At 42.3% G+C, this 16,481-nt stretch overlaps 1 protein-coding gene across 1 annotated transcript in view; it reads right to left on the bottom strand.

Annotated features, from left to right (window-relative positions):
* RUNX1T1 (RUNX1 partner transcriptional co-repressor 1) overlaps nucleotides 1-16,481 on the bottom strand; it is a 166,563-nt gene that overhangs the window by 51,780 nt on the left and 98,302 nt on the right. Inside the window, 2 exon segments of the mRNA XM_056130687.1 lie at nucleotides 6,607-6,788; nucleotides 11,951-12,040. Of these exon segments, the coding sequence (XP_055986662.1) occupies nucleotides 6,607-6,788; nucleotides 11,951-12,040 (272 nt within the window).

The raw sequence follows: 16,481 nt of genomic DNA, 5'->3' as shown, positions 1-16,481 counted from the left end.
AGAACACAAATGTTCTCTACAGCCATGCTATCTTTCTCATCAAGTCAACGCAACAAAAAATGGAGACAGAGCCATAGTACGGCGGGTAGGGCATTTGCCTTACACACAGGCAATCCAGATTCAATCCCCGGCATCCCATATGGTCTCCCGACCCCCACCAGAAGTAATCCCTAAGTGCAGAGCCAGGAGTAAGCCCTAAGCATGGCCTCAAATGGACCCCAAATCAAATCAAATCAAATCAAATCAATGCAGCAAAAGGCTATTGCACTAGATGGCATCACCATTGATAGGACAAATACAAAAGCAGCATTCTTCTATAAACGTAATTATTCACTTCTTGAAACTAAGAAATGCATGAGAGGCAGAACACTAACAAAAATGCATTAACAGAATATAAATTTCTATATTATTCATAAAAAATATAACAGGTGACACAAATTTTTTTTTTTTAAGTGTCAGGGGTAGTCTTTTATTTCAGCTTTCATAAGCACATTTATCTGTTAAGTAATCAAATAATGTTCACGTGTAAAGACATTCTCTTGAACTCAATACTCAAAATCAGAAGACTTTGGGCCTGAGCCATAGTGTAATGTGTAGGGCATTTACTTTGCATGTGGCCCACCCTTATTCAATCCCCTTCATCCCATATACCCCATCCTTGCCTTGGCACCTTCAGGACTAATTCCTGAATGCACAGCGTAAGTACAAAAACCAAAAACCCCCACCACCACCAACAAAAACCCACTTCTTAATTTCCCACTCTTTGTCAATAGAACATGTTCCATCAAGAATAGGAAGTTTGGGGTCGAAGCAATAGTAGAATGGGGAGGATGTTTGTGCTTGTGCCCACTAGTGCACTTTGCACTCCGCTCAACCAGTGCACTCTGCACTTGGTGCCAGAAGCTAGAGCCCCTCGCTGCTGGCCTCCCTCCCCCTCCTCATTGGATCTGTGAAAAAATAATCATCCTGGGACTCTGCGCCAGGCTGTTTTCTTTGGGCTTTGGGCCTCATTTCCAGCAGAGAAGTCCTGGCAGAAAGGAATCCATCCCATCCCTTCTTCAGGGCTAGGAGAAATCCTGGTTTCCAGGGTTATTTCCTTGATGTTGAGAGTGGCCCTGGCTGAGTTAGTCATTGCAGAGTCCTAGATTCCTCATTCTCCGTAGCAGTGATGATTGCCAGTCTTTCCTTGAGCCAGCCTGCCTCTAGGGAGGTGACACAAATTTAATCTTACTTGCATAGTCAATGAATCCTTTGATTCCCAATAATGTATACTTACCTTTTTCTCTTTAAAACAACCAAAATACTGTTACCTCATTCATTTTACAAAAAGGAAAAGTGATCTATTATATACCGTTACCTCATTCATTTTACAAAAAAACAAAAGTCATCTATTATATATACTGAGATAACAATTCTATACAGTCAACCAATGTGATTTTAAACCCAACTCTTCTGACCATCAAACCTTCAGTATTTTCAAACGTATTCTTTAAGCCAGGATACCAGACTGACTTGGATCTTTTCATCATTGAAAAAAGACATGATGAAAAAAACAGATGGCGCACAAGACTTAACCTGTAACAACATGTTAATAATCTCTTATACAAGAACTTAATGGCTCCAGGGTGAGATACAACACTCTTCACACACTTTCTTTTACGGAAATTTTTTTGATCATGTTTAGCGAATTAATTGTAACAAGCAATACAAAATAAATCATTTAGGGGATACTTTTGGGGCAAGCTTGGATGTTGGTTGGGAAAATTGGAAACAATGGTGGTGGGGAGGTGTATTGGTGGCAGGATTGATGTTGGAAGATTGAATGTAATAAACTACCGTGAACAACTTTATAAAAATTAAAAAATTTAAAAAAACACAGATGGTGAAAACTGAGTGGTAGGGAAAGGGTTAGGGGCTGGAGCGATAGCACAACAGGTAGGACATTTGCCTTGCATGCAGCCGACCCGGTTTCGATTCCTCCGTCCCTCTTCAAGAGCCCGGCAAGCTACCAAGAGTATCCCGCCCACATGGCAGAGCCTGGCAAGCTCCCTGTGGTGTATTCAATATGCCAAGAACAGTAACAACAAGTCTCACAATGGAGACATTACTGGTGCCCGCTCGAGCAAATCGAAGAACAATGGGAGGACAGTGCTATAGCGTGACAGGGGAAAGGGGTAAGTAAGTTGGGTAAGTGAGCGTGATGAGAATCATACACATATAGAGACATATACTAAGCCCCTCCAATTCCACAGTGCTGTAAAGCAATGACAAATCAATACGAAAACAAATTAAAAAGATTTATGAAATCCCAGAATATAGCACTAATGCATTTACCCACTTGAGCAATTATAGTGAAGCAAAAAAATGAGGAAAGGAGTAGGCGGATAAACCAATTTTTAGTTGAGCTTTCCTTATTTAAACTCTACACCATGAAATACACTTGTGTGCCATTTCAAGATTTCAGATATGTAAAAAAATGCTGGTTTCCCCACTAGGAAGCTTTGTGACTTCAGACAAGCTTGCTTTGTTTTGGGTCACACCCAGCAGTGCTCAGGGCTTACTCTTGGCTCTGTGCTCAGGGATCACTCCTGGCAGTGCTCAGGGGACCGTACTGGGTGCCAAGGATCAACCCAGATCAGCCACATGCGAAGCAAATGCCCGACCCACTCTAGACTCTCACTAGCCCCCAGCTAAGTTCTTTAGCTTTAATTTTTCAATCATAAATAGGATTGTCCTAATGGAACCATAAGATTTCTTTTTGTTGATAAATCACATAATTCCAAAGCTTAAGCAAAAGCTTTTAGAAAAATGCTTAATTATGTAGAGGAGGAAATGCATAATTATAAAGCTATGTGTGGCTTTTGTAATAAAAATGCATTAAACAGAGTGATTCAAAACAATGAGACCACATGTATGTGTGCATGAGTATATGTGTGTATGAAGTACTTAATACCAACCATTTGGAAATAGTGGGTGGGCAGCATTACCCAGACAAAAACCAATGATTCAGCTTGATTTCTTAAGCAAGAAACATTTCCAGAGTCAGAAAAGCAGCTTCACAGGAAAACACAACATTAGAGACAACTCCTAACATAGAGCTGTGATATCAAAGCTCGGAGAAAAGAAGCCAGCCACCACAACTTTTGTTCTCTCAATAATTGTCAGCCATTCTTCAGTCTCCAAGAAGAGCAGTGCTGTCTAGTTCTGAGCAGAGTCAAATGCTCTAAGTCCTAGCCTCAGCCTTTCAGGGCCTCCCACTTTTCATTTAACCTGACTCCAAATTAGGCTGAATGCCTCCTCTCTCATCACAGAACGGGAAAATTAAGAGCAAATGATTACCTGCTAATAGGCAACAAGTCAGAATTCTCTTATTTTCCTGCTTCAGGGGCCAGGAACACTGGAAGCAACTACTCCAAACTTGGATTCTACGATATCCTGCCACCGTCCCACAAAATCAGTCTAGTTGCTGAGGGATTCACCTCAGAACTAATTTGAAAAGTAGAATAAATATTACTGTTCTGTGGGGGTGGGGAAAGATAATTCACGGACTTTCCCAGAATATTCATTTCTCTACAAATAGTAATGATTATTTTTAAGGGAAGGGGGGGGTACCACGTAACTAGTGAAAATCGCATTTAAGGGCAAGAAGGATAAACTTGCCAAACCCCTTCCCTGGGAGAATGACGAATGCTACTTAGCAGATTCAATCAGCAAATCATCACTGAATTTAAGCCCCCAAAGTTGTAAACAAAATATAGAACGCTCTATTGTTCGTGACATGTCAAGAACAAATTACCAAAATGTGTTTTCTCCTCAGGTGTCAGTTTTTCCCTCTTCCAGTGACGGATGGTTCCCAGTGTTATTACAGAAACAGATTGATCTTTTTAATGAGCCAGTTTAATAGACTCCAAAATCTCACCGTGGCAGCTCATCCGTGTCAGACCATATGCACCAACAAAACGTTCAGTAAAACAAAAAAAAAGAAGAAGAAGAAGAAGCTCTGCTGTCAGAGAGCTCTGTGCTCTATAAAATTTCATATAGGAGATACACAAATAAATAACGAGAAGAGGAAAGTGCATATGCAAACAAGATTCAGAAAATATATTTTTAAAAAAAACTGCAGAGGCCCATATTTTCTTGGCTCTGATCAAATTCCCACTAGATACAAATGTAGTTACACAACATATATACTCTCATCACCCTGCTTCCTAAATCTAAAGAAATGCATTCGCCACCTTCCCATTATAACACACTTCAGGGTTCCACCTGAAAAAAAACATTCTCTCCAAAAGCAACTGTGTGAATTCTGACTCCAATAACTAACTCCAATAACTTGCTTGTTAGAGTCAAAGGAAGACCAAGACAGGCAACTTTTTAAGGAGAACTCTACCTGACCAAATGCAAACAAGAAAGCACACACGGCTACTAGTCACCCAAACAAAAACGCTGCGTATCTGTGCAATTTAATTACGGAGTTTCCTCATCAATGCTAGATCAGCATTGTCTGAAGCAATTCAAAACAAAGCATAACAAAACAAACAAACAACCCCACAACACTAGGAAAGAAACAGGGAAGAAACGGCTAGGGATACAGAGAAAGGAAGAGCACATTTTCCTTGGGTTTGTTCTGATTACTTTGCAGTTAGGTTCAGAAGTGATTTCCAATTTTCCCTACAGGATCATCTTTACAGCGATCATCAAATATTAAAACCTTTCCCTGTAACCCTCTCCCAACCCAAATAGATGCTCTCTTCCCAATTTTTCAATTAGCTTCCCTAACTCCATTATCACTTTGCCTGTCAAAAGGACGCTGAAATTTCTCCATATCTGTGCATACTGTTCCAATTTCCTACAGAGTAAATGGATTAGCATCAGAGGGAACATACATAAGAATCATCTAGCCTGGACCAAGTCTTGGTTTTCTGCATCATGTGAATGTGAAACTGAATACCTGGATTCAAGAATTCCCTTTCAAAGTTAATGTGCTCAATGCAGAAATCTAACCAAAGAAATGTGATTTGCACAAGTGGAGGTGGTCCTACAGTGTGGCATAAGTAAAGAAATGTTTAAAATGTTGCTTCAGGATTTTAAACTATTAGTGGTCCTATATCAAGAGGGAGGAAACAAATTCAGAGATTATAACATTTAAAAAAAAACCCTGCTTAACAGAAGATTATGTAATAACTACATGTAAACTGGCTGGCTTTAAATAGCATATTTATTTGGGAAGCTGCTTATAATATATTTAAAGGTAGCTAAGTCAGTCACAGACAAACCTCTGACCAGCTCCAAGATTTGTAAGCACCTACGAATTTACAACATAATCCTGTCAATTGATTCTGCTGGGCTGTTACACTTCCGCAGCAAATAGATAACAGAAAACCAGAAAAAGGGACAAATGAGACAAATAAGGCTTTGAATACGACACATTTTTAAACTTGACCTTATCTTCAAGATGTCACGCAAAATACTGCCAATAAGCATTTGCAATTCCACACGAGAAAAGAATTATATAAGTTAAAGAACTCAGGAAAATTATTGTAACAAAGTTTGATGAATACACTGGAACTCCATTGTGGGGTTTGTTGGGAAAGGGGCTTTATTTTACATTTTTCAGACTCTTATCTTGAGGCACCGAAGACATGGTGACAACCCTGCCTGGAATACTCAGTATCACTTACAGTGCCCCGGGTATTGCCAGGGTCACAGAGTTGAGCCAGAAAGAGTCCCTGAGTATGGGGGTGGGGGAGGGGAGGATTGTTAGTTGGAGAGACACCCCCCACACTTACCCTCCATAAACACACACAAATCGAAGTATCAACCTGAGAGTAGAGTGACTGTTAGAATAAATAGTGGCTACTAAAATTTTTCAGCCAAATGCAAGCTATCAGTCAGCCCCATCACTTAACTCTTATCTTGACTATGTTAAGCTGGGTACTTAGATTGTTTCCTTGGGTTATAAAAATCCCAAATGAAAGAGATGAGTGACATGGAAACCGTGGTTTTTAAAATCCTGCTTCGAGGGCCTGGAAAGATAGATAGGACAGCAGGCAGGGCACTTGCCTTGCTCGAGGTGGATCCGGGTTTGATCCCTGACCCCATGCATGGTACTTGGAGCCCACCAGGAGCAAGCCCTGAGCACAGATCCAGGAGAAAGCCCTGGGTACCCCAGATGTGATGCTCCCAAAATGCAAAACCAAACACAATAAAATCAGACTTAAAGCAAAGTTGAAACAGCAAACTTTAAGGACAAAGGATCCCGTGTGTGCTTCAACTTGAAGTCTATAAAAATTGGAAGACTTTAGTAGCGCCTAAGACATGCCTGGAGTACTTGGCCCACGTGACCCTCCTAAAATACAAAAACTTCACTCAACTTCACCATTTCCTTGAATACCAGAAACAGGCCCAATGAGGCAGCACACGAGACCCACGGAGAGTCCAGACGGGTGTCGCTGACCGCCCACCCCCCAACGGCCACTCTAGCTCACTGGGCCTCTTCCCAGAGAAGGGGGCAGCTGTGAGTGACGCCCTGAAGCCCGCTGTGGGATGAGGGTCTGCGGGAAAAGGCCACCCTGAGCCCCCCTGGGGCCACCGGCGTCCCCTCACCTGTCTGGAGTTCGCCTCTTCCCGTTTTCGTTCACGTCGAGAAGCAGCTCTGAGGAGTCAACAGGTGAGGTGGTGCTGGCATCCAGAAGCAGCTGTTCATGTTGGGCGAGGTACTGTGCAGGGTTCTGCTTGGCCAGCCTGGCGCAGTGCAGAAGCTCACGCTGCAGCAGGGGCAGGTTGGCCTAAGGGGCACAACAGGAAGGACAAGATGCCTCGTAAGGCCCGAGCGACACTCTCCAAGGCTGGAAGCCCAGGGCCCCTGTCAGGCTGGCTCCCCGCTGGGCTCCCCAGGACCCGGGTTGCCCTGAGCAAGGTGGCATCTGAGCCCCCCCAGACCCCTGAAGACCCCGAGGGGGACAGGGATTTAGACCCCCTTCAGGCTACACGGCAGCATTCTAAGGTCTGTGGGATAAGTGCTTCCCCATCCAGCAGGGAGAAGCTTTTGTTTTCCCCCAAGGAAGACAGAAGAGACCCACGAAATAGGAACTAAAAACAGTATTTTCTCTAAAATACATCTCAAAACATAGCTTCCTGATACGTTGGCTTTTCGGCTGTGTAACTTACCCAGGTCACTCCGACTAGGAAATAGCTTTGGGTGAGTTCAGATGAAAACAAGGCGAGATAGAGGCAGTACTGAGCCTTAAAAATCATCCCAATTCATACAACGCTTAAGGCACGGGCTAAACACAACCAGAAACCCCCCTGGGGTTCACACACAAGACAGCAGAGACTATTGCTCGACAAAAGTGGCCTGCTTTCTGCCAATCAATCCTATTCTGAGAAGAAATAATAATAATAATAATAATAATAATAATAATAAAAGGCAAGAGAAATGTAAGCGGGGAGGGCACTTGCCTTGTATAAACCAACCTGGGTTCAATCCCAGGCACCCCAGATAGTTCCAAGCACTGCCAGGAGTAATTGCTGAATGCAGAGCAAAGAATAACCCCCAAGCATCATCAGATGTGGCACAAAAACTATCCATCTATCCATCCACCCCTCCCACCGCCACCTCCCCCCCCCACACATATTAATAATGTGTGTCTATCTATGGACACTATCTACCTTACAGAGGAATAGATATACACACTAATCTTTCAACAAATCCTATACTGCCACTCTTCTTGCTTCGCCATCCCTTTGGAAAAAAAAAAAAAACACACTCCCAGACCATGCTCACTGACAGATAATTCTAGCAATCTCAAATGTAATAAAAGAGAAGAAAATTCTACACATAAGTGAGTAAATCATTATAATGAAAGCCTTAGATGGAATTCCACCCTGTACATTTATTCTGACACCATAAATCCAGGTTGCTATTGCTTTTTCTCTCTCTTTAGGTATTTATTTTGGAGGACAAGATGGGAGAGCAAAGGGCCTCCATCCCCAAGAACACTTCGCTCTCCACACTCGAGGGAAGGTGCGTGCTAGAAATCTCATCCCACGGGAGAAACAAGTGCCCTTCCACTTCGGACCTTCTCTGCATGCGGGCAGTTTAGTGCTCAGCCTCTGGGTCCAAGGAGCTTAGGAAAGGCCTCTCAAGGGGGGTCATGCTCAGCAAACTATGTCAGGAGGAGAGAGGCACACAGCCAGGATGACATCACCCATACGTGGTCTAACAGAACAAAACCAAAGACAACAGCCCATGTTCAAGGAAGACAAATTCTGACTGCTGAAGCCACAGAGACAATACAACAGTTATTATAACCTGGTGCCTGGCACACAGTCCAACTGGGTTAGATCCCCAATACCCATCCCCTGAGCTCAGAGCCAGGAATAAATCCCAAGCACTGGCAGGTGTGATCTCTAAGCAAACAAAAACCTCTTAGACTCTGAAGACAAACCTCAGGGTCTGGAATATTGGAGGTGGCCATGGGGTGGCCACATGAAACAATTCCGCTTTTGGGAACCAGTAATTCCCAAGCTGTGCAGTAGTGAGCCCCAACCCAAGGTGAAGTGTATGCGTCTGGGGGCAGGGGCTGGAATAATCCAAGGGGCTGTAGTAAGCAGCTTGAATACAGTTATGCCTAAAACATAACTGTTTGCAAACAAGACAGTAAATTTGCAAGGGGCCACTTAATGTTTATTTCTTTTCCTTTTTTTTTTTTTGGAAACTCAGCAATAAGTTTAATACATTTGAGAACTTCTGTTGTAAATCAGTGTGGCCTCAATAACAATTTTTTTTTCGGTAATTGCAAACATTTAAATAAGCTTTAAAAAGTTTGTAATGATCTGCAAGTATACACTACACTTTTTAACAATGGAAAGGACTTCTTATATGAGAACAATGCTAAAAGTAACCTTTATCATTAGTCTAGATCAGTATTTCTCACCTTTTTCTCAACTGTGCCCACTTTCACACCTTGTTTCCTCTTGTCACCCCCTGTCCTACTGGTTGGCCCACTGAGCTAGGGCCGGGGGCCCATTTCCGTGATTTTTACCTATGATCCCTTGAAATACTATTGTAAAACACTGATCTGGATGACCAAGTGAATAACGCACCTTCAAATAATCTTTAAGCTCTTTCTTTCACCTCCTTGGAGAAGGTAGATCACAAACATCATATACCGTATAATAACAACTCCAGGGATTGGCAGAAGACTCTGGGTTCACTCCCTGGCCCTCTATGATAATAAATGAAGCAGCAATTCTATGTGAACACTTTAAAACTCATTTGAACTGTGGAAAAGATTCACCTTATCCTAAATGAAATATTGCACACTTAGATCTAACCCACAGATTAAAAAGATGGTAGAGCAATAAATGAATTTACAAAGGCTTGGGGGAAGGGGTGGACCAGATTCTCGAGAACTTTGTTAGCCTGACCTTGGTATTTAGAATAATGTGAAAGATGGGGGGGGGGGGGGGGGGGGAGGTACATTAAATACATGGTTGTAAACGCCTATGATATACTTAGGCTTTTTTTTTCTTTTTGAGTCACACCCGGCAATGCCCAGGGGTTACTCCTGGTACATGAACTCAGGAATTACTCCAGGCAGTGCTCAGGGAACCATATGGGATGCTGGGAATTGAACCCAGGTCGGCTGCGTGCAAGGCACACACCCTACCCGCTGTGCTATTGCTGCAGCCCTGACATTTTTCTTATCAAGAGAAAATACCTGGGTACGGCACAACCTGTCCCATTCCCCTTACACATAACTAAACAAGAAAGTGTGGCTACTTCATATAACAAATCAGTTGGGCTGCAGGTAAAGGCTCTATCTAAACATAAAGAGATCTTTCAAAAGCAATCATATTCCTTCTGTCAAGAATGCTAGCAATATTTAACCAAGCAGGCAAACATAGTTATGCCAGCTCCGAGAGACAAATTCCTGAATGATAATCAGGAGAATTGACTCAGGCTGGACATCTTGTGTGCAGATGTCTTTTGGCAAAGCATTCCCTGGCGCCAGTCCAGAAACGGCCTTAATATATTCAGTACAAGAGCTGATTTTAAGATACATAAAATAGTACTTCTGGAGAGAAGTTATAAAATAGGCATTTATTTTGATATGTGTTGCAGATAACAATGTCTTAGTTTTAGGATCAATGGACTCGATTTCCACAAAGAGGACTGCTAAATAATGGATGTGGGTTAAGGCATAAATAAACTTTTAACTTGAGTCTAAAATTTAATGGGTTGAAAACAACAACAATTAAAAAAAAAAAGAAAAAGAAAAGCAAGCAAGAAAAGATGCTTTTTTCCTATCTGTGGCTGCTTTGGCCAGGAAAAGTTTTCTTTAAAATTTCTATTATCTGTATTTTGGTAGATCCCGAATTCATGTTTAATGCAATCCCTGCCACACAGCTGAGTGACTAATAGAAAACACGCATGCCTCCAGTTTCAAATTTAAATGTATGGATGGTACCAGACAAGAGGCTTTCACGTGGGGCTCAGTTTAATTTAGCGATTCCATAAACATCTTCTTCCAATTTAAAAAATATGGTAATACAAAGCAATTTTGTTTGCTCTAATTCTGGTGCCAGATTAGGTAATTAGAATGGTGTCTAATATCCTTCCAGTAAATGTTTCTCCATAAATGCAAAATGGAATCGAGGGTCTGCGGGTTACATTAGCTTAATGAAAACAAGACTTTAATGCATATTGTTACAGCAGTGTTTGAATGCACTTATTAAGGCCCGAGTTCCCACAACCATATGGTTTTTGTCATTAATGTCTCCTTTGAGGAAAAGCACTAAAATTAGAAAAAAAAAAGTTATATCTTTGATTCCAATGATCCCCACTAAATGATATGGTAACCATATGGTGTGCAGCAGTGATAGAAGAATCTGGAAGTGTCCTTGTAAGCTTTTTAAATTTTTTTTTTGGCTGCCAACTTGACCCTGAAAGAAGCCTTTTTTTCTTTTCTTTCCTTTTCTTTCTTTCTTTTTTTTTAAGCAAAGAAACCATTGGTATTCGCACAGGAAATGGCATTCATATGATGAAATCTTTACAGAAAAACACTCTCAGAAAGCCAAAGACTCTAGACTCAACTGCTTTTTCAAAACAATTTGCCTTTAATAAAAATGCATGACTGCATTTGCATTATTAGCCATTTTTGGAGAAAAGGCGAATACACAATATTTTTAATTTCGCTACACCATTTAGAAAAGAATGAGAGGAGCACAATCAGGAATCTGTGTTTCCATGGAGAAATGCCTAACTTATTGATCTGAAATCGTCCCATAACAGAGGAGTTCATCCTGCTGCAATAACGCTTTGCCATGCAAGCTAAGGTCCAGAAAGTTCGGAATGTGGGCTCAGTTTGGAAAGCCTGTCCTGACTTAAGGACACTTCCTTGAACCACATGTGTCTCATTTGAAAGGAAAAGACAAAAAGATGCCATTTCACACTGGACTCTAGTCAGCGAATCTTTCTGCTGTCTCCCAAATGCAGAGATCTACAGACGCAAAGGGAACGCAAGGATCCATGGCCAAGACTAGCATCGCCAGCTTCTTGGGATGTGAGAAAAATATAAAAATTACACGTACCCCAAAGACTCTAAAAAATTTTCAGAGCAAACCAGCCTTCCATTAGTATGAAAGAAGAGTCGATGTACAATGTTACTCGTATAGCAGATGACCAACAAGCCAAACAAAATCGTTTTTCCAAAAGATTGCTAAATTCTCCTCCAAACCAAACCATTCAAAAATGCTCCCTACTCCAGTTTTTAGAATGGCTTCGGGAATGAGCGTACGAGCTTATCTATTTAGATAGTTCTCATCCATTAAACTAAGGCCAATGTGCCCTTAAATGTTCTGACCCCTCCTAAAAAGAAACACAGGAGTGACCTAGCAACCATACGGTTTGAAATTCTTTCCAGACCAATGGGCTGTGCAATACCTTCAAAAATGGGATGACAAAAGGTCGCAGTGGGAAGTTAGTAGCTTCTTGCAGTTTGGAATGAAATTCTTCAATTGTCAAAGTAGAGTTCTGTAGGAGAAAATATTTATTATAAATTCATGTATCTTGGTTGTAGTAGAAACACGGAAACTAATAAATTACTATGACTGTTACAACAGGGTAGCAACAAGCAAATGTACACAGGATGTGGCATGTGCAATACAACATCTTTTGACATTATTAAGAAGATCACGTTACAGTTTATTAAGTCTATCACCCACCTCTAAAAGGAACACCAGAAAATCAAACACATTAACATGGTACCTGGAGAGAATGGCAGGATGGTTCACATAGTTGAGTTCTGTTACTCTGCAGTGACAGGGACCAAACCTGGTACGTCACATACATTAGCCAGAGCTCATCACTGAGCTAGTTCCTGGCCACTCTGCAGTTGTGAGCCTTCAGAAATGACTTGTGAAAACAAACACCACGATATAATTTAAAAGCACTGCAGATCATTCGCAGAACAACAGGCAGCTAGCACAAAGCCTCTATTCAGCCCAGCTCATGCAGTGATACTGCGGGTGAAACTCTCCCTTTCCTCTCTTTCTGCCCTGCATCCCTTCTTTTTGTCTCCTGAAGCTTCTTCACTTGTTATCCAGCTAAGGTGGATAACATACTGAAAACAGCCCCCAGTTGTAGGAGCTATTCCATTCACCTTACGGTCAATGGGCATCACTCGGTCCACAAGAGACTTGTGCAAATGACTCAAATTCATTCCAATCTCAGGTAAAGAGCCCCAGAAGAAGCTGGAGAGAAAGCACAGTGATTTGGGTACATGCCTTGCATGTGTCTCACCCAAGTTTGATCCCTGACACCACAGGAGGCCCTGGCATTGCACAGTGCAGCCAGAGAGGCTGCAGGGGTGGAGCAATACCATAGACTCAGGCCCTTGCATTGACCCACCAGCTGGCTGGCTGTGGGGGCTCCCATATCCCCCGGCATCCTGAGCACTGTTTGCAAGATCCTGCCCATTTTAAAAAAGAAGGAAGGAAGGAAGGAAGGAAGGAAGGAAGGAAGGAAGGAAGGAAGGAAGGAAGGGGGCTGGAGCAATAGCACAGTGGCTAGGGCATTTGTCTTGCATGCGGCTAACTCCAGTTCGATTCCCAGCATCCCATATGGTTCCCCGAGCACCACCAGGAGTAATTCCTGAGTGCAGAGCCAGGAGGAACCCCTGTACGTCGCTGGGTGCGACAAAGAAGGAAAGAAAGAAAGAAAGAAAGAAAGGAAGGAAGGAAGGAAGGAAGGAAGGAAGGAAGGATGGAAGGAAGGAAAGCCTTAAATAATTAGTTTGTATTTTATAATAGGGAAGATGTATCGATTGTTTTTCCTTTGGTTTGGGGGTCAAACCCAGCGATGCTTAGGGCTTACTCCTGGGTCTGTGCTCAGAGATCACTCCTGAGGGTGGGCCACTGGGAGTTGGACCCAGGTTGGTCGCACAGAAGGCAAGCATCCTGTACTATCACTGTACTATCTCTCCATCCTGAAATGCAGCAGTGACTGTCTTTGAGTCCCAAGGAAGATTCACAACTTCAGTCTCAGCTTCTTTAGCTCTTTCAATTTTCCTCATCCATCCCTGCCAAAACTGGGGTACATGAGACCTCATGCTTTTAGACTATTGTTCCACTCACTCATTCATCCCATTCCTTTCCCCATAGAGGGACATATGGGGATACCAAGTTTTTCAATTTTCATTTTTCAATTTCCAATTTCATTACAGTCAAATTCTAAGCACCTTCACATGAAACCAAATAAACACTAACTTCCTACTATAAACGCTGGAAGCTAGGGAGTCAATTCTATCTTTTGTTTCTAGGACTTCCTTGCTCACTCAGCTCTCCCTAACATGTTCTTTCTTGTTCAAATCCACCAAAGGGTAGCATAATGTCACTATGATTGACGCCCTGCGTTCAAATCACTGCTGTCCCAATCCCAGTTGGGTGGCCTTATGTATTTTCCTTAAGCTCTATAAGCCTCAGTTTCCCCACTGCAGCAAGATGGAGAGACAGTGTAGTAGAGTGGGAAAAGCACTTGCTTTGCTCGCTGCCAACCAGCATTTGGTCCATGGCACCACCTATGTCCCCCCAAGCAGCACCGGGAGTAATCCCAGAGCACAGAGCAAGGGGTAATCTCTGAGTACCACTGATTATGTTCCAAAAACAAATAATTTTTTTAAAATCACCATCTCAAAGTAGAACGAAGATTTAAACAAAATGGCCTATGTAAAAACTTGCAGCCAAGTGTTCTAAATAATATCCACTTTCCACCTATTGATTTGACACATATCACTGCCACTTCTTAGGCCAAAGACTATAAATATCTCCCTTAAGTTATCTCTGTAACTTTTATTTAGATAAACAGCTTTTTTAGGGCTGGAGAGACAGCACAGCTAGTAGGGTGTGCATGCAGTCAAACCACATTTGATCACCAGCATTTCAGGTGGTCTCTTGAGCCCCTCCAGGAATAACTAACTCCTGAGAGCAAAGTAAGGAGTAAGCCCTACTTACTTAAGGTATGGCCCCAAACAAAACAACAACAACAAAAAATTTGTTTTTAAAGTGCAATTAAAGCCAGGCCGCTTGATAGGTGGGAAAATCAATACGGGTGAGTTTTCTTCTTATACTTCAGGTTATGGAATTCATTGCTTAAGAACACACCAAATTGGGGATTGGAGCAATAACACAGTGGGTAGGGAGTTTGCCTTGCACGCAGCTGACCCAGGTTCGGTTCCCATCATCCCATATGGTCCCCCTAGCATTGCCAGGAGTAATTCTTGAGTGCATGAGCCAAGAGTAACCCCTGTGCAACCCCGGGTGTGACCCAAAAAAAGCGAAAAAAAAAAAATTTATCAAGCAGTTTTCAGTGAAACATTTTTTTACTAATAACATTCACCATTTGTTCAATCTCGTAGCTGTTTTGGATTTACTTAGTGATTCTTATCTAGTTTATCTGCATACTGACAACTCTGCTAGGAAAACTCAAGAACAGATGAAAAAAGGCAAAGGCAAGTGGAGCATGCCCACAGATTCGATTGGGATCACCTCCCTATCCAAAAAGTGTCAAGGGGAAAACTGAGGGTCATGGAACATGTAAAAGCTTTTGGTTTTTGGAGTGAGGAGATAACAGGGCAAAAATGAGTCATAAAATCTCTGTCCACTGTGAAATAGTGGGATTTGAAGTTTCTCTACCGAACTTGACTTTCTAGTCAGCCTCTGGATCCTGGGAATCCTTTTGCAAAAACACAACTTGTATGACTCTGCCCATGATAAGTGTACATAATAAAAATAAATGATCTATTTCCAGCAAAAGGAAACTGCTGCCTATCATGTGAATAAGCCAGAAGATGATGAGAGAACTAAATCTGTGACTCAGAGCTTCTCCGTGACTCAGTTTGCTATGGGAAAAGCATCTTACTAAATGAAACACCCCATCACCCATGGAGGGTCACAATACAAGTGTAAACATGATTCAGGATTGGGGGTGGGGGGGGTGGAGGGGGAAATCAAAGCACAGGTTCTAGTTCCCAGTGTTACAATGTATAGAATATACTAGAATGTGAAAATCAACATTTATGTTGCCTAATACTTTAGGTAATTTTTCCTATAACAAAATTCTTTTCTGAAAAAAATACTGAAAGCAGATAAAAAAAAAATTAAGGGGAGTTTGAGGGGTGTAAGTCTGAAGTTATTGGTTTGGGGCAATGAAGTCAGACCAAAGAGGGACTGTGATAGTTAACAGAACTATACAGATGTTCTAAATGACACTCATCTGTAGCGTAGCAATGAGTTATCACAATAAATAGTAAAACGTCTTAGAGTGTGTGCTTTGTGGGCCGGAGGCTGTTCAACCTCTGGCACTGTCCCCCGTCACCATGGGGACAGACCCCTGAGCACCAAGCCAGGAGGAGGTTTGGAGCCCTGCCAGGTGTGCGCTCAACCCTCCCCATGCCCCCCCCCCCAAAAAAAAGAAGAGAGAAAAAAAGAAATAATGAAATAAGAGCATTTAAAAGTGATAAATTCTTGTTCATCTAGGTTGATAGGTTGATAATTAACCCCCCCAAAGCAACTAAGTTAATATGAGCACCCAATTAAGTTAAATGAATCATTAACACAACAACATTTATCACTGCTGAAGGCCTCTAGCCACACCAGGAGGAATTCTTCTTGGAATTTTACACACATGTGCACGTGTACACAGAGTCAAGATAAGAGGAAACGTGTCCAAGTGTCTTGGCCAAGTAGTCAGAATCCATGGCGGGGGTTAAGGGTCTATCCAGAATGGAGGCTCTTGGGCTGGAGCGATAGCACAGCGGGTAGGGCGGTTGCCTTGTACGTGGTCAACCCGGGGTCGATTCCCAGCATCCCATATGGCCCCCTGAATGAGTGCAGGGCCAGGAGTAACCCCTGTGCATCGCTGGGTGTGACCCAAAAAAGCAAAAACAACAACAACAACAAAGAATGGAGGCTCTTGT

This window comes from Sorex fumeus, unplaced genomic scaffold (genome assembly GCF_029834395.1).
Source record: "Sorex fumeus unplaced genomic scaffold, SorFum_2.1 ptg000002l, whole genome shotgun sequence".
NCBI lineage: Eukaryota > Metazoa > Chordata > Mammalia > Eulipotyphla > Soricidae > Sorex > Sorex fumeus.
The sequence above is the reverse complement of the archived record's forward strand: the minus strand, read 5'-3'. Positions and strand labels throughout refer to the sequence as shown.